The 19,466-nt window shown below is 35.7% G+C and overlaps 1 protein-coding gene across 1 annotated transcript in view; it reads right to left on the reverse strand.

The window, feature by feature from the left end:
• PDE3A (phosphodiesterase 3A) overlaps positions 1–19,134 on the reverse strand; it is a 141,861-nt gene extending 122,727 nt beyond the window's left edge. Inside the window, exon 1 of the mRNA XM_068970313.1 lies at positions 19,084–19,134. Within this exon, the coding sequence (XP_068826414.1) occupies positions 19,084–19,131 (48 nt within the window). The 5' untranslated portion in view covers positions 19,132–19,134. The remainder of the gene's footprint in view (positions 1–19,083) is intronic.
• Positions 19,135–19,466: the final 332 nt, after the last annotated feature.

Below are 19,466 nucleotides of genomic sequence, written 5' to 3' on the forward strand. Positions count from 1 at the left end.
AAGTGACACGATCAAGTTCAGGTTTTAGTATCATCATTCTGTGATGATACTAAAGGGCTAACCAGAGTCAAGTGTGCAGTGGTACATGTCGTACACTGCACACCCCCAGGGGGTGCTGCTCATGTAGACTGCACTATGAGTGGCTCTCCTTGAAGTTCTGTAAATTATTGTCTTCATGCCAGAAGAGAAACCGGTATCAGTCCTCAGTTCATTTAGAAACCAGTGTCAATCCTCAGTGTCATTTACCTGTCTTTCAACTCAAGTATCATCGTTTCTTTGCCCTTACATAATCTCATCAAATATTCCTCTCACTATACTTCATTCATAAAAATGACCAAAATCAATAAAAAAAAGGTAAGCTTCCACAATCTATAGATGAACAGGCAAGCAACAGCAAAAAAAATTAGCTCTAATTCTCAAATTTCAGGTAGGCATGAAACAAAAAGGTTATTTTAGGCACTGAAATCCTCTCACCATTCATTTTAACTCCTTTAAGTCAACAGTATAGAAATAGGGGCACTCTTCATAACACATGGGAAATTTCCTAAAAGGAAGACTTCCTAGATGCATCTAAAATTTGTCTAACAGAATCTCTCATAAACTCCTCACGTTATACTGAATGCATATTGCTAATCCTTGGGACAAAATGCTTTAAAATTGCTCCCCCAAGTGGAAGTGACCATTCTACTCTATTCTATACAGTCCAGATCTGAGCTTAAAACTTAGGGCATGCCTAGATTTGGAAATTTCCACCAAATGAAGAGCATAATTATAGGATTATTTTCTGAGGCACACTAATTTAGAAGACTGAGATTTTAGTATCTTGGACTATTCATCACTACTGAAACAAACAAAAACACCATATGAAGTTAGTCCATCTACTGTAATAGAAACTATTCTCTGTGTAACAATCTCTGAACCAAACTTATATTCAGGAAAATCATTACCTTATTTCTAAATCAATTTGAATTGCCTGAAAAATCTTTCTTGTATTCAATAAAAACCTTGCCTCACTTGTGCTCTATTTATCCAAATAGTATCATTTAAATTTTTATTTTTTATTCTATTTTTAACTTTTAATTTTGTATTGGGGTATAGCATATTAATAATGTTGTGATAGTTTCAGGTTAAGTAAATAGTGAAGGAACTCAGTCATACATATACTTGTATCCATTAATACATTATCATGTAAGAAACGAATCGCCAGTCTAGGTTTGATACAGGATACAGGATGCTTGGGGCTGGTGCACTGGGATGACCCAGAGAGATGATATGGGGAGAGAGGTGGGAGGGGGTTTCAGGATTGGGAATTCATGTACACCCGTGGAGATTCATGTCAATGTATGGCAAAACCAATACAGTGTCGTAAAGTAAAAATAAATAAATAAATAAATTTAAAAAAAAGAAAGAAAAAGAAAACACAATTCCTTCTAGATCCAACACTTTTGCTGATTTGAGAAAACACATCTTTTCTCCCACATGGTTTCTAGATATTCTGAACTTCATTCCATGTGAGTGCCTCAGTTTTCAACAGCCCTATTGAAATTTGACATTCAGAACTGAATGTAAGACTGCAGGTGTCATCTGGCCAGTACAGATTTTATTGAACTAATCCTTCTGCTCTGTCTGCCAAAACTACCATCAGTAATGAAGCCCAAGGTTACAATTGCTATTAGAAAAGCCTTATGAAATTGGGCTTGAAGTCAACCCAAATCTTTAAGCCTTTTGCTTCATTTGTTTATACACAAATATGCAGGCACTTTCCATACTGGAATTTTATTAAAATTTATGGGTAAAATGTTTTGGAGCTTAATAAGAATATATTCTATACCCTCATCAAGTTATTCATACATTAGCTACATATCCCATTTTTTAATGCCAAAATGTAAATGTATTCTTTGGTCTATATTAATCATTGAAAAAAATTTGAAAATCGAGTGTTGCTTTAGGATGTTTTACAATACTTATTTTAATTTTTGATTCTACTGTGATCAAATGTAGAAAAGATGAATACACTAAATTGACCAAAAAGTTCATTTGGGTGTAAGACAGAAAAACTCAGTACAATCTGTTACCCTAACTCCATATAAATGATTAAATAAGCTTTAAAATAAAGTTGTATAGGGTCATCTCACTGCACCAGCCCCAACCATCCAGTATCATGCATTGAAGCTGGACTGGCGACTCATTTCATATATTATATTATACATGTTTCCCAGAGGGATGGTAGGGGAGGGAAGAGGGAGAGGGGTTCAGGATGGAGAACACTTGTATACCTGTGGTAGATACATGTTGATGTATGGCAAACCAATACAATATTGTAAAGTAATTAACCTCCAATTAAAATAAATACATTTATATTTTAAAAAACTGTATAGGATATATTCATCTTTTAAGCTGCTAAAATAACCATTAAATATTAATGGAAATGTATTGAAAGTAACACTTTTAGAATACATTGTGTCAACAGATAATAACATCAGTTTCCAATTTTATAGTTTTTGTACAGGAGGTTAATTTTAAGAAGTTAAACTGGTGACCCAATACAGTGATAATTTTAAGAAACTTAAGTCTGGTCAAGAAAGTGAATCTATCTGGAATAGAATATTTAATATTAATAAAATTTCTTATATTCTTTTCTTAATATCTCCAAATATATAATTATTTTATTTTTAATACAGGGAATGCCTATGACTATACTTAGGTATTTATTAATATGTTAACATATTTTTAGATACATATTTATTTAAATAAGGTAGTAAAAAAAAAAAGTAGTGTTAGTTTCTCAGTCATGTCTGACTCTTTCCAGCCCCATGGAATTCTCTAGGCAAGAATACTAGAGTGGGTAGCCATTCCCTTCTCTAGGGGATTTTCCCAACCCAGGGATCAAATCTAGGTCTCCCACATTGCAGGCAGATTTCTTTACTGTCTGAGCCACCAGGAAGTCCAATACAGTGGTCAGATACTAGAAAATGATATTAAAATAGATAATACTTGATTACATTTTTATCAATATACTCTGAAAACTAAAATGCATCTTGTCTTCCTGAAAAACTAATCTTGCCATATTTCTTCCCATAGTCTTTAACTCTTTCTCATACCCTAATACTTTCCATATTCTGTAAATTCCCACACAAATACTATGAAATAAATTTGTCTAAATATAAATCTAGTAATGAGAAAAAGTATATAAATGATGAAAAGGTATAATAAGAATATTTCTAAGAAATCATCTATCAATTAAATATTTAGAATCGTGTCTATCTGTGTATACATATATAGTGTTCAAAGTCAGGGTGTCTCCTCCCTCCTCTCCCCCTTCTCCCTTTTTTTTCATAACATGGACTTTTTAAATGCAATAGTGATCTTGTCTCAGGGAGCACAGAGATCTGAAATTTATATAAGGCCTTTAATAGAAACTTATGACACATGATCTGACCAGGCTTTTCACTATTTTTTGCCATTTTTTTGGCTTAAATCCAATGGAACAAACTGAACTTGCATTGCTATTTCTGTTCGAAAAGAATAAAAATATATAATTTTACTATTTCTTATGTTTTGGTTTTGGCACTGTGGCTTTTGTTTATGGAAAAAGACAGGGGAGGAAAATGCATTATTTTAACTTCACATGATAAATATTCATACCAAACTGAAATTTCCTTAAAAAGTATTTGTGCTTTTTTTTTTCATTTCTTATTATTACAATACAGACTGTTACTAATCCAAAGCAGGATTGAAAAAAGAAATAATAATATCTTCTTTAGATAACATTATAGATTTAAATGCATGGGAATATGGTTTCTGTACATTGTTCACTGTACTTTGCTGCATGCTTGAAATATTTTATAATATAAAAGAAAGGCTTCAACTATTTGATATTTTGTAGAAGGAAATGGCAATCCACTTTGATATTTAATGCAACACAGCATCTCACATGTTTTAGTTATGCACATAATTAAATGATACCCTGTTCATTCTGGGAAAATGGTTCACTTCCTATATTGCATCTACCAATCAAAATTTTCATGATCATCAACATAAAATGGTAAAAAGAATTTCTGTTAAACACTGGGAAGTCAGAAGTATTACTTATATTCCTATTTTTCCTTCTTAGTATTTGGCAGAAATTCACTCTAGATAAAAATAGTTATTGTTTTAAAGCAGCTAATAATATCCATAAAGCACTTATCAAGAAGAAAACAAAATTGTCCTAGGATTAGATTTCATAAGCATACTTGGTACATTGGAATATTTTTATAAAAAGTCATATAAAGGCCTAAAAATGTAATAAACATGCATCATACTGTCACATTTTTTAAGAACCAGAGAACTGTCAAACTCCCAAATCATGATCAAAATCAAAGGACCTTTATGTATGTTTCTAACCTTCTCAACACGGTTGCAAAGTCACATTCTTATCTTGCTTTATGAAATGGTCTTTTCTCTATTTACTAATCCTGGTTCCCTTGGGTCTCTTTATATCATATTTGATATACAATTTCTTTCCATTCCTCTGTGCGTACAATCCTTTGGAAACGAGAGCTTTTACATCTGTTTGCACTTCTTTATCTTTCTGACTGATCACATTGGTTTACTTTAGAAATTTCTACTCCATCTGTTGGTCTCAGCCACAATTGCCTTCTCTTTATTTTTTCCTTCTCCTACTTTTTTTCTAACTGCTTTTCAAAGTATGTATCACAGACACAGTATAAACAGCTTTCTGTAGTCTTACAGTTAAAACGACTTGAAAAGAAAAGAACATCATTATAGAACTCTAAAATGGAAACAGTTGTAGAAATCCAAGTGTGAATTGTCACCAGAAGTATTTAACCATCAGGCCACAGAATTCAGCAAACAAACTATTTTGATTCAAATCTGATAACCTGCAGATTTCCAATAAGAATAAACTTGAACTTATAGCACTCAGAGTTTTCCAGGAATTGGTCATTGCACAAAGCAGCACCACAAAAGCAAAAACAAAACAAAGCAAAAATCAAAACAAAAAACAAACAAAAATACCCACAATGATCTGGAAAATCAAACATGACAAAAAACTTCATGTTTGTGACTTTTGAGATAATTGCAGTTCATGAACATCTCTTATGTTATTTCAAGACTTTGCTTTGTAACTATTAATACCAGTTCCTTGGATTTACTTTATTTTGTCTAATGGGTGCATTTTATACAAAGTACAACAATCATTTAAGGCTAATGGGGAAAGTCATGTAACCTGCATTCTCCAGTATAAAATTCTGTAAAAAAAAAAACAAAACAAGTTTTTTTGATGACATTATAGACATTATAAATTCAGATGAGGAATGTTATTGAATAACCTTTTAGTTTGTTGTTAGAATGAAAGCAAGGAAAAATTCCGACGCCATGACTAAGACTGTTATGTATAGAAATACACATTTTTACAAACAACTTGGATATGTGCTACTACTAAGAAATTAAGTGAAGACATTCATTTTCTTCAAGTTTCTATAAATTGCACCAGGAAGATACTGTAAAATCTGAACTTTTTCCTTTTTATTTGTATACTAAATACTAGATGTGCATATTCACCTTAAAAGATCAACTATTTCCCACAACTATTTCCTATTTGGGTTGCCTTAATTCACCCTTTCTAGTTAACTGACCTTCCAACTGTCATTTGACCATCCTCACCTCACTCAGCTTTACTTCCTGTTCTACCTGGTTTGCTCTAGGCAATATATACCAGTCTTAGGTTTCTGTCTCCTATGAAAAATCTAACGATATTCAGTCTTTTTTCACTGGTTTTATGTAAAAAGTAGAACAAAAATTTAAAAATCTTCCCCTTAAACTTTCCTTTTCGAGTATGTTTTCATAATCAGTAAAGAACAAGATCTTAGTCTATGTCAGAGATTGCATAAAATTCCCCATCATGAAATAAAATGATTTCCCTTTGTGAGGCACTACAATTCAAAGATAAAATGGACAGTTTTCAAATCTCCATATCTTTCTTCCAGTAGTATAGCAAATGGAAGGCAAAACTTGAGAGATCCAAGATTAGTTTCTAAAATGTCTATATTTAGTTTGGATGAACTCACATGCAAAAATGCATGCATTAATTAATGAATTTTCTAAATGTTTACACCAAGATATCTAAAAAATTCACTATATAACAACAACTGAAAACACTGTGGCTTACAGCGTTAGGTACTATTTAATCTCTTTCAAAGTTTGCTTTCATAATTCAGTAAATTTGTCTGTTGATTAAGCTGTTCACAGTGCCAGCAGATAAACAGCTCTCATCTACAGTTGCTTACTTCATTTGTTTTGTTTCATATAATGTACCAGAAGTTTCTGATTTGGCAAAAATAAGCATAAGGCAGTGCAAGTGACGTGTGAATGATGTTCACAGTCCTCAAGATAAGAGGGTCATTCGATAAGCATTAAACAACATGTCCACTGATCTACAAACATGGGAGGAAAAAGCATAAATGCCAGTGGCAATTTTCCCTTTTATTTCTTTTGACTTGTTTGATTCCTGTTCATTGAGGTCCATTGAGAGAGACCAGCACTTTAATAAAGAGTGACCTATTCAAGGTCATCCATCTGTTGAGCAGAAACACATGCTCTGCACAACCCACTGCCTAGACAGTCATGCCCTCCCAGGCTGCTCCGCTGACACTTGAATGCTTAAGTGGAAAGAAGGCATTTTTCCTCCTAATTTTCTAGGACATGATTCTTCTGAGTAATACCTCACTATGAAATGATTATGATCTTTAAAATTAATGTTTAGTAGACTTAAATATGGAACCTGGGAAGTTTAGGGTTAGTAGATGTAAGCTTTTATATACAGAATGGATAAACAACAAAATGCTACTGTAGCACAGAGAACTATATCTAATATCCTATGATAAATCATAATGGAAGAGAACATAACAAAGATGTGTATATATATATGTATGTATAACTGAATCACTTTGCCATATAGTAGTAATTAACACAACACTGTAAATCAACTCCAATTAAAGAAAAAGAAGCTGGAAAGCTTGAAAGCATATATAATTAAGAAGCATCTTCTCATTTTTCTATAAGACATGTTGAAACTAATCAGTAAATATCTATTTACTAATATTCTCTTCCATATACATGGCAAAGAGATTATGCCATAATCTCAACAGTTCTGAATCGGAAGTAATTTTGCCTCCCAAGAACACCTGATAATGCCTGGAAGCATTTTTCCTTGTATCAGTTGGAGGGTAGGGGGTTTGCCACTGCTGGATTTGGTTGTTAAAGAGAAACAACACTTTCCCTTCTCTAAACAAAAATGGCTCTACATCCTTTTGACACCGAGGATATTGTGGACATTTCCAAAAATACCCTAAGCAGGACAGATTTTCTAAGACTGTCTTACAAAGTTTCTCAATGCAACTTAAAGACATAACACTAAATAACTAGATAAAAGCAATTTCACAGAATGAGGGTTGAGGTAAAACTATCCAACAGTTTACACTATCCAACAGTGTAAATCTTATTCTTGGGTAAAATTTTTAAAATTAATTTAGTTTAATTGGAGGCTGCTGCTGCTGCTAAGTTACTTCAGTTGTGTCCGACCCTGTGCGACCCCATAGACAGCAGCCCACCAGGCTCCCCCATCCCTGGGATTTTCCAGGCAAGAACACTGGAGTAGGTGGCCATTTCCTTCTCCAATGCATGAAAATGAAAAGTGAAAGTCAAGTCGCTCAGTCGTGTCTGACTCTTAGCTAATTACTTTATAATATTGTGGGGGTTTTTGCCATACATTGACATGAATTCAGCCACAGGTGCACGTGTGTCTCCCCATCCTGAACCCCCATCCACCTTCCTCCCCATTCCATCCATCTGGGTTGTCCCAGAGCACCAGCTTTGAGTGCCCTTCTTCATTCATCGAACTTGGATTGGTCATCTATTTTATATATGGTAATATACATGCTTCAGTGCTATTCTCTCAAATCGTCCCACCTTTGTCTTCTCCCACATAGTCCAGACAAAAGTCTGTTCTTTACATCTGGGTCTCTTTCACCGTCTTGCATATACGGTCATCATTCCCGTCTTTCTAAATCCCGTATATATGCGTTAATATAATCTACTGGTGTAAAACTTAAAATATCTAGAGGAGGATTTAATGGATAAGTGTGAAAAACTCATCTGTATCTCATATAATATACCAGAAAGTTTTGATTTAACAAAAACAAGCATAAGGCAACGCATGTGACATGCACATGATGTGCAGTCTTCAAGATACAAGGGTCGTTCAACAAATATTAAACAAGCAGGTCCTCCCCTGCCACTCATGGGCACGATGACAAGGCCAGTCCTAACATGCATAGGGCCTAGACAAATATTTGGCGTGTGATTCTGTCTATATAAACAAAATTCAAACGAATTTCACAACACAACAATAAAAGCAAAAACTTTTCTTGAAGGGTAACCAAAAAATAAAATTATTATTGGAACAATTTCTAAACCAGTGGCAATAGTTATTAGATTAATAAATGGAAAAGTGAAAAAAAGGAGAAGGAAATGCAAATTAAAAAAACACTATGTTTGGGAAAAAAAAAAAAAAACACAAAAAACTAACATGGGCAGCCAGCTTCATCAGGGCATGAATTATCCTTGGTAACACATCAGGCATTTGGGTGATGTAATAATGAACTCCCAGTCTGCTCATACTAATCTCCTGGAATAAATTATAGGGAAATCTGGAAGGCAGTCTTTCTAAAATGTGTTATATGGAATTAATAGTAATAAATTTATATAACATTATTCCAGGTATGCCTAGAAGGCATTTAAATTACTCTTTATACTCTCCTATTAAAAAAAAAATGATTTAACTGAGAAAGAAACGGTCTATTACCACATTAGATTCACGAAAATGCAAATACTTATGTTCACCATCTTTAGTAGCTATTATTAACAGATCCATTCTCCTGAATACCCAAGTAGACAAGATACTGAATAATAATAACTTCCAATCAAAATTCATCCTTGAGATGTAAAATACTCCTGCTGCTGCTGCTGCTAAGTCACGTCAGTCGTGTCCGACTTTGAGCGACCCCATAGATGGCAGCCCACCAGGCTCCCGTCCCTGGGATTCTCCAGTCAAGAACACTGGAGTGGGTTGCCATTTCCTTCTCCGATGCATGCAAGTGAAAAGTTAAAGTGAAGTTGCTCAGTTGTGTCTGACTCTTCGCGACCCCATGGACTGCAGCCCACCAGGCTCCTCCGTCCATGGAATTTTCCAGGCAAGAGTACTGGAGTGGGTCACCAGTGCCTCCTCCAAAAATACTCCTAGAAGTTTCTTAATTTAGAAGCTTTAGAGTTTGGAGCTTCTAGTATGTGACAGATAATTAAAGTCATGCTACCAAAGAGGATACAGATAACTTTTAATTAAAAAAAATTGATATCAATTTATTGAAACTAAAAAAATTTAGAAAAAAGAGTTCACTCATTTCTCACACTTCCCATTCCTTGCAGTCATCAGTCTGTCCCTTGTATCTATGAATTTTTTTTTTAATTCCTCATATAAGAGAGCTCCTATGGTATTTGTTATGTTTGACTTATTTCACTTAGTTTAGTGCCTTCAGGGTCCATTCATGTTGTCACAAATGACAAGATTTCATTCTTTTTTATGACTGAGAAATGTTCCATTGTGTATATATACTACATCTTTATCCATTCATCCACTAAGAGACACTTCCTGGCTATGGAAAATAATGCTGCAGTGAACACGGGGGTGCATATATCTTTTTCAATAAGTGTTTTCATTCTCTTTGAATAAACACCTAGAAGTGGAATTTGATGGTTATGTTTTTAATTTGTGGAAAACCCACTGTCTTCCGTAGTGGTTGCACTCATTTACATTTCCATCAACAGTGTACAAAGGTTTTCTTTACTCTACATCTTGCCAGCATTTGCTTGTTGTCTTTTTTTGATACGTAATTCTAACAGGTGATAATTCAGTGTGGTTTTGATTTACATTTCCCTGAGGATTAGTGATGTTGAGCATCTTTTCATGTACCTATTGGGCATATGTATAACTTCTTTGGAAAAAATGACGATCCAAATATTCTACACATTTTAAAATCAAATTGTTTTTGTCTTGCTATTGTGTTGTATAAGCTCTTTATATATTTTGGATACTAGCCATTTATTAGATACATGATTTGTAAATATTTTCCCCTATTCAGTAGGCTGCCTTTTCATTTTGTTTATGATTTCTTTTGCTGTGAGGAAAATTTTTAGCTTGATATAGTACTGCTTGTTTATTTCTGCTTTTATTGCTTTTGCATTGGGTGTTAAAAAAATCATTACCACAATCTAAATCAAGGAGGTTGCTACTTATCTTCTACAGTTTTATGGCTTCTGGTCTTACCTTCAAGTCTTTAATCCATTTTAAATCAACGTGTGTATGTTGTGTAAGACAGTGGTCCAGTTTTATTTGTTTGTGTGTGGTTCTTCAATTTTCTCAATACCATTTATTAAGGAGACTGTTCTATCCTCTTTGTATATTCTGGCCTACTTTGTCATAAATATATGTGAGGGTTTATATTTCTGGGCTCTCTACTCTGTTCCATTGATTTGTGTGTCTGTTTTAATGTAATACAGTGGTTTGATTACTATGCCTGCTAAGTCACTTCAGTAGTGTCTGACTCTTTGCGACCCCATGAACTGTAGTCTGCTAGGCTCCTCTGTCCACAGGATTCTCCAGGCAGGAATACTGGAGAGGGTTGCCATGCTCTCCTCCAGGGAATCATCCCAACATGTGATTGAATCTGTGTCTCATATGGCTCCTGCATTGCAGGCAGATTCCTTACCTCTGAGCCATCAGAGAAGCCCTTTGATTACTACATCTCTGTAATATAGTTTGAAATAAGGGAGTGTGATATACTAAGCTTTATTCTTCTTCCTCAAGATTGCTTGGCTATTTGAAATATTTTAGTTACATACAAATTTTAGGAATATCTATTATATTCTCTGAAAAATACCACTGGAATTTTGATAGGGATTGCATGAATATGGGACAAGGCAATGCACCCCACTCCAGTACTCTTGCCTGGAAAATCCCATGGACAGAGGAGCCTGGTAGGCTGCAGTCCATGGGGTTGCTAAGAGTTGGGCATGACTGAGCAACTTCACTTTCACTTTTCACTTTCATGCATTGAAGAAAGAAATGGCAACCCACTCCAGAGTTCTTGCCTGAAGAATACCAGGGACAGGGAGCCTGACGGGCTGCCATCTATGGGGTCACAGAGTCGGACACGACTGAAGTGACTTAGCAGCAGCTTTAAATACGTAGATTGATTTGGATATTATGAACATTTTAACAATACTAATTCTTCTAATTCACGAGCACAGAATATCTTTCCATTTCTTTGTGTCTTCTTCAATTGCTTTAATTAATATCTTATAATTATCTATACACAGTTCTTTCACCTCCTTGGTTAAATTTATTTTAGGTATTTTGTAATTTTTGATGCGTTGTCAGTGGAAATGCTTTCTTTATTTTTATTTCTGATACTTTATTATTGTAAAGAAACAACAGAATTTTTGGTATTCATTTTATATTTTGAAACGTCAGTGAATTTGTTTGTTAGTCCTAACAGCTTTTTGATGAGGTCTTTAGGGTTTTCTGGTTGATTCCCTGGTGGCTCAGATGGTAAAGTGTCTGCCCACAATCCGGGAGACCTGGGTTCGATCCCTGGGTCAGGAAGATCCCCTGGAAAAGGAAATCACAACCCACTCCAGTACTCTTGCCTAGAAAATTCCATGGATGGAGGAGCCTGGTGGGCTACAGTCCATGCGGTAGTAAAGAGTCGGACACGACTGAGCGACTTCACTTCATTTTTAGATCTGATATCACGTCAGTTTTCTAGATCCGATATCATGTCATCTGTATATAGTGATAATTTTACTTCTTCCTTTCGAATTTGGATGTCTTTTATTTATTTTCTTGCTTAATTGCTCTGGCTAGGACTTTCCATACTATGTTGAACAAAGGAGGAGAGAGCGGGGATCCTTGTCATGCTCCTGTTCTTAGAGGAAAAGCTGATGCGGTGAGATGTCAACTCTGGTTGTCACATACGGCCTTTAGGGTATTGAGGGGTGTTACCCCTATAACCACACTGTTGAGAGGGCTTTTTGTATACATCATAAACGGATGTTGAATTTTGTCAATTGCTTTTCTGCATTTATTGAGATGATCATAAGAATCTTATTCTCTATTCTGTTAATGTGGTATGTCACTCTGACTGATCTGCAGATGTTGAACTATCCTTGCTTCCCTGGAATAAATTCTACTTGATCATGGTGTATCATCATTTTAATGTATTGTTGAATTCAGTTTACTAATATTTTATTAAGGACTGTTGCACCTATGTTTACAAGGGTAATGACTTACACTTCTCTTCTCATGTCCTTTTCTGGTTTTGGTATCAACATAACGCCGGCATCATAAAATGAGTTCAGAAGTATTCCCACCTCTTCCATTCTTTGCAAGACTTTGAAAAGGATTGGCAGAAATTGGTGCTGATGTTTAGCAGAATTCACCCGTGAAACTTTCTGGCCTTGGTTTTTCTTTGTTGGAAGGTTTTAAATTATTGGTCTGTTCAGATTTTCTGTTTCTTCCTGGTTCAGTCTTTGTACACGATGTGCTCCTAGGAATTCAGCCATTACTTCTAAGTTGCTCAGCTTGTTGGCATATAATTATTCATAGAGGTAGGTATTTACTTCCAGAAACTGCTTTCTTAGAACTGCTTTTGCTATTGGGTTGGCCAAAAAAATTCATTTGGGTTTTACTTTATGATGTCACAGAAAACCTGAATAAACTTTTTGGCCAACCTAATATATCCCATAAATTGTAGTGTATTATATTTCCATTTCTTTGTAAGTATACTAAAAGTCTATTGCTACCTATTACCTTTTTTCCCACCAGAATATTCAAATATTTTCTTGTGTTGTATATACTATAATTCAATCACTTAGAAAGACAAACCAGAATTTCATGTCTAAAAATATACCTCAATTATTTGAAGATTAAACGTATCACACATAAGTTGTGTCTTCAAAAAGTGGTCTTAAGTGTAATTGATAAAGCTTGGTTGCTAATATATATATTATTAGTGTATATATAGTACACACAGACATACACACTAAATGACTACAGAATCTGTTTGTCTCTACTGATAGTTTAAGGTATCAAAAATGCACTAAATGACGAAAGAACCTGCTAGTCTCTAACTATTGATAAATACAGGCCCACTGGTTTTTAGTATGTTAAAATGTTCCTAGTACATTCCCAGTACATTAAAATTCCTAGTACAATTCACAAATCAAAGTGATCTTTTCCCACAAAGACTCTTAGCTAAGTAACAAGGAAACTACTGGTTCCTTCAATGCCCTCTTACCTTTCGTAAGCTTTTCAAAGGAGAACAATTTTCTATTCTCTCTCTTAACTTTCCGCTGAAAAGCTTTTCTTCAAGAATTTATAGCAAAGAGAAAACAAAACAAGAAAAACACTTAATTGCCTTCTGAGAATTTTATCCTCTGACTTCATTTGGTATTACTGGGAATGCTGCCAGAAAAAGAGTTCTGCCTGCTGCTGAAGTTTATATATCATTTAGCATCTTCCCTAATTTGGATGATCTAGTATTTGAGAGCTTATACTAAAAGGAAAAAAAAAAAAAAAAAAGGAAGAAGAAACCATCAGCCTGAATGTGTGAGCGAGCTGACAAATTATGTCACAGAATTATTGAGAATAAATAAATAAATGTTAATTAAATTCTTGCTGAGTTTGAAGAGTCATATACAATTAAGAGCTGAATTTAACTTGAAGTAAGATATTCACTGTTCTATAGGAATTTTATATGAAAGGTACACTTTATTATTTGTGATAATACATATATAATTTTGAAAGACAACATTAAATTTGAGGGAAACTTCTGTCTAGAAAGCATATAGGAGGAAAGTCAGAAGTTTAACTTTATCCTGGTCATGATGAATGTTCTCAATACGAGCTGATCATTTTTTTTTTCCTCCTAGCTAATACCGACTTTAGATAAAACTATATACTTCCTTCCTGAAGGCCAAAATTGTTTAGTTTGTTTTTGACTTCTTGAAGGTTAAAAACAGTGCAAGACATATATTGGTGTTTTTACATGAAAAACACCAATATATGTTTTGCAGGCTGCCCCTCACATGTGTGACAGCGCACTGCTATCTACCAGGTATTTATTGATGCTCACACATCAAGTCAGTCCCCATTTTTGGAAATCTAAAACAAATGTACTTCATATATTTTCTGCCATTCAAGGTTTTCCACTGTAATATCCCTACGTTTATATGCTCTTTCTCTATCAAGAAAACTGAAGTCATCAGGCTCACATTATTTCCCTGGTGGCTCAGTGGTAAAAGAAAGTGAAAGTCACTCAGTCACATCTGAATCTTTGTGACCCCATGGACGGTAGCTTACTAGGCTTCTCTGTCCATGGAATTCTCCAGGCAAGAGTACTGGAGTGGGTAGCCATTCCCTTCTCCAGGGAATCTTCCCAAACCAGGGGTTGAACCCAGGTCTCCCACACTGCAGGCAGTTTCTTTATTAGCTGAGCCACCAGGGAAGCCCCAGGGGTAAAAGAAACTGCATGCAATGCAGGAGATGTGAGTTTGATCCCTGGGTCAGAAGGTTCCCTAGAGAAGGAATTGGCAACCCACTCCAGTATTCTTGCCCGGGAAACTCCATGCACAGAGGAACCTGGTGGGTTACAGTCCCAGAGGTTGCAAGACTTAGACATGACTTAGTGAGTAAGCAACATTTCATTTTTGTACTACCTGTCCCCATTTATTGTCTCCTGTTCTGGTATAAATTTCTCTACTTTCTTTCCAAAGCTTCTTCATTAGTGCTTATTGGTGGATCTGTCTGATAATTCATTTAAGAACATGGTCAGTTTTTCTGAACTAGAGTAAATGGAAGAGTTCAGGGTAGGGACTGGTGGAGTGTAAGAAAAACACATAAATGGGTGTCAAAGGACCACTTAGAGAGAAAGTGCATTCCCTCTCCTGAACTACACTGTTTTCTCAGTCCTTAAATAGGTCACTATTGAGAACTTCCAGTGTTTTCTCCTCTACACTGATTCTCTTTGCCATTAACAGTTATTAAGACATATATCTCACCTTGGCACAAAAAAAATTTCCTCACTTCTATTGCTATTTCTTTTTTTACTGAAGTATAGCTGATTTACAATGTTGTATTAATCTCTTATTAATCTCTGCTCTACAGCAAAGTGATTCAGTTATACACACATACATTCTTTTTTATATTCTTTACAATTATGGTTAATCACAGGATATTGAATGGTCCATGGGGTCTCAAGAGTGTGACATGACTTAGCAACTAAACCATCAACATTCTTTTTTATATTCTTTACCATTATGGTTAATCAAAGGATATCGAATATAGTTCACTGCCATACACTGGGACCTTGTCATTTTTCACCTCTTTCTTAATTCTACTTTTCTTTTAAAACTAAACTCCTCCAACAGATCTTTCCAATATCTCACACCAAAAAGTGAAAGTTAAGTGAATGTGTTAGCCATTCAGTCATGTCTGACTCTTTGTGACCCCATGGACTGTATGTAGTCTGCTAGGGTCCTCTGTCCATAGAATTCTCCAGGAGAGAATACTGGAGTGGGCAGCCATTCCCTTCTCCAAGGGATCTTCCTGACGCAGCAACCCAACCTAGATCTCTTGCACTGCAGGCAGATTCTTTACCAATTGAGCCACCAGGGAAGCCCCACCTCACACTAATTCTCTTCTTAATTTCTGTATTCTGCTTTCCACCACTGCTTGACTGAAAGTGCATTCTCAGAGGCCACTAATGCCCTGCTCATCATTACATTCAATTGCATTTCCCATGTTTTTTTTTTTTTTTTAAATTTTCCTGAACCTGTGTTTGTGGCCTCAGCCCTCTTTTGAGTGTAGCTTGTCAGCATGCTCACTACTTTCAATTCTGCATTAGTTCTCCTTCCTCTGTCTCCACTGAGTCTGTGTGTATGTTTTAACTCCCTCCCCAGGCTCCTCTCAGCCCGTATGCTGAGCCTCTCTCAAGAATCAGCCTTTCTTCTGTTTTTCTCTTTTCATGTTCTTCTTCTGGGATCTGTTGCCTGATGTAACTCTATTATCATATGTATGTCTGGTACTCTTTAGTTGACATCTTCTGCTCTCACCTGGCTGTGGTGGTGGTTCAGTTACTAAGTCATATCCAACTCTTGTGACCCCATGGACTGGAGCTCTCCAAGCTCCTCTGTCCATGGAATTTCCCAGGCAAGAATACTGGAGTGGGTTGCCATTTCCTTCTCCCAGGGATCTTCCTGACCCAGGGATCAAACCTGTGTCTCCTGCATTGTAGATGGACTTCTGCATCGCAGGCAAATGTTTTACTGCTGAGCCACCAGAGAAGCCCTTTCATCTGACTACAGAGCCCAGAACAGCATCTCAAGTATCCATCTGAAATTCCCTTTGGGGATTGTCATCTTTGCTTCTCACTCAACATTGTGAACACTAACCTCATTATTTTCCCTGTGAACAGGCTTGGGTTACTGGCACTCATCTGTGAAGTACAGGATTTCAAACTCCTGACCCTCCTTACTTCTTCCTCATCTAATCAATAAAAAATGACATTCTCTGGATCATTCCTTCACGGGGGTTCCTGCAACGCTCCCTAGCCAGTCAGGTTTTATAAAGCAGTGATAAAGAAAGTTCACACATATCCAAACAACCCCACACTCTGCCAGTTCAGACATTTTCCTCAGGCTTTTTCCTTTCCTTCTTTACACTTCTAAAATCTTGTAACACAATCTTGAAGGCTCACCTCAGACACCATTTTTCCCATTTCTACTAGGCATAAATCAACAATCTGTCTCACCTAAACTCTAATCATACTTTGTTTATATAATTAATTTTACACCTACCACTCTGCCTTATAGGCACATTATCTACTCAAGTATTGCTCTATTTCCAACTATACCTTGTAAGCTCTCAGAACACAATAAACTTGTCACTCGGTTTTCCCTCAGACTGAGACCTACCACAGTGCCATCCACATAGTAAGTGGTCAAAAATCTGTCTTCAATTAAACTAAATCTTTTCCTAAAGAGATGGTATTTGAATGAGGCCTTGTGGTATTTTAAAATACTTAGAGGTCTGTATTCAAATGCAGTCAGCAATTCCCTTCAAATGGCTGAAAGGCTTTAGACATATTGTTCAAGGAAGTAATAGCAAGATAAGAAGAGATCAATGATCTAAAACATAAATACAGTGTCTTATTTCCCCCCTCTGGTGGGGAATTAGAATTAGAGATTTTACTCTGTGCTTAATTTACCTTGAATTTCCAAATAAACTATTCTGTTGTAATTGGTATCTTTTTAATGTTTGGGTATGTGTTCTTGCTTTTTAAAACACTTATTTGTTTTTTAATTGGAGTATAATTGCTTTACAATGTTGTGTAGGTTTTTGCCATACAACAGTCTGAATCAGTTATATGTATACGTACTGTTTTTGCTTTTGACTTTGAGAATTGTTATCTGAGTTGAGAATCAAGGTGAGATAAAGGTATACTCTATTGTTGTTGTTTAGTTGCTAAGTCATGTCCGACTGTTTGTGATCCCATGGTCTGTAGCCCGCCAGGCTCCCCTGTCCATGGACTATCTCAGGCAAGAATACTGGAATGGGTTGCCATTTTCTCCTCCAGGAGATTTTCCTGAGCCAGGGGATCAAACCCATGTCTCTTGTATCTCCTGCATTGACAGATGGATTCTCTATCACTGTGTTGCCTGGGAAGCCCCCTTATCCCAGAAACCTGGGGTTTCTTGCTGGTGCTCATCTTTACCTTTGATAGATCTAGAATTACAAATAATTTACCATGTATTCATTACCAATCTGGCAGCAAATTCTGATTTAAAATATTAAATGGGTACAGAGGGCGAGTTGTTGGAGAAAATAGAGAAGTACAAGTAAGGTATAGTGAGGCATAAATTCTTTTGGATAATGCTGATTTAATTGGACTGATTTATATTATCTACTCATCAAATTGATATCAGACAAAAATGCAAACACAGCTATTAACCTTGCCACTAAAAACAACTGACTGACTTGGTTGTACTTTCTCAGTGACCTAAATTAAGCTGTTATCCATGAAAACTTTATGACAGCACAGGTCATGTCAACTTGGTAAAACTCTGGGGAGAATTTCATATTTCAAAATGATTTTTAATATGCAGTACTGCATATCCAATTCTCTTTCTCTTAACCATATTTTTAGTGTTGTCTTTTATTTGGCATGTTTACAGTCAGGTAAGTGCAGACAACTGAGAAAACTGATTTTTCTATTTCTTCACAAAGTACCCTAGGAGGAAAGATAATTTTCTCAGTGTAAAATTCAGCCTTTATTCTGTCAGGCAAAGCAATTATGAAAGCAAAACAAATCCACATTGTCTAATTAGGTCATTAGAAAGCATAAATGCGTCATGGAAGATTTCTTCTTGCCTAAGACATAAAGTAAGACAATGAGAACAGTCTGGTAATATAGAAAGGTTTATAATTTGTTTCTTTTCCTAAATAATAGGTCCTTTCATCTTTCTATTTCCCTAAGATGAAGACAGTTCATTTAGAGATAAAATCTGTAATTAGTTCAGGGTTTAATGTGATTATATTTCAAAATATTTAACCAAAACCAGGAAGATAGAGACAAAAAGAAATACACAGAAAAATTATCAAATGAAGTGAATAAAATCAAGAGAGCAGGTTGCTGATCAAAATAAATTCTGTAGAGAAGAGATGAATATAAAATCTCTATTGAGAGGAACACGAACATAACAAATCTGGGATACTAGAAAGCTCTTCAGAGGAATATACTGATATCTGCCCTTGGGATCTGAAACCAGACTTTAATTACAGCTAAGTAAAATAAAAACAAATGGCATGACTGCTGTGCCTCTTCTCTGTCCTTATTTCTTGAGTTTCAGAAAAGTCATGGCTCCACGTGTTAAGCAACAAAATGCAAAAAAGGAAAAGAAACTTACCTGTGATCCTCGTGGCCCTCGTTTGTGGTCCCATTCTGAATGCCCCATGAGCTGTAAGACAATATAATAATGACAGTAATTAAATGATCCCTATTTTATATGTCAACAATGTATAGTCTTTCTTTTATAGAATAATAGACTTTTGAAACCTATGTTTTAATAGTAAAGTATTAAATAGCTTTAGCCTGCCAGACTCCTCTGTCCATGGGATTCTCCAGATAAGAGTACTAGAGTGAGTTGCCATGCCCTCCTCCAGGGAATCCTCCCAACCCGGAGATTAAACCTGCTTCTCTTATGACTCCTACGTAGGAGGGTTCTTTACCACTAGTGTCCCCTTGAAAGCCCCAAAGGTCAAGACAATATAGTAATGACAGCAAATTCAG

The sequence above is a fragment of the Capricornis sumatraensis genome, chromosome 4 (genome assembly GCF_032405125.1).
Source record: "Capricornis sumatraensis isolate serow.1 chromosome 4, serow.2, whole genome shotgun sequence".
NCBI lineage: Eukaryota > Metazoa > Chordata > Mammalia > Artiodactyla > Bovidae > Capricornis > Capricornis sumatraensis.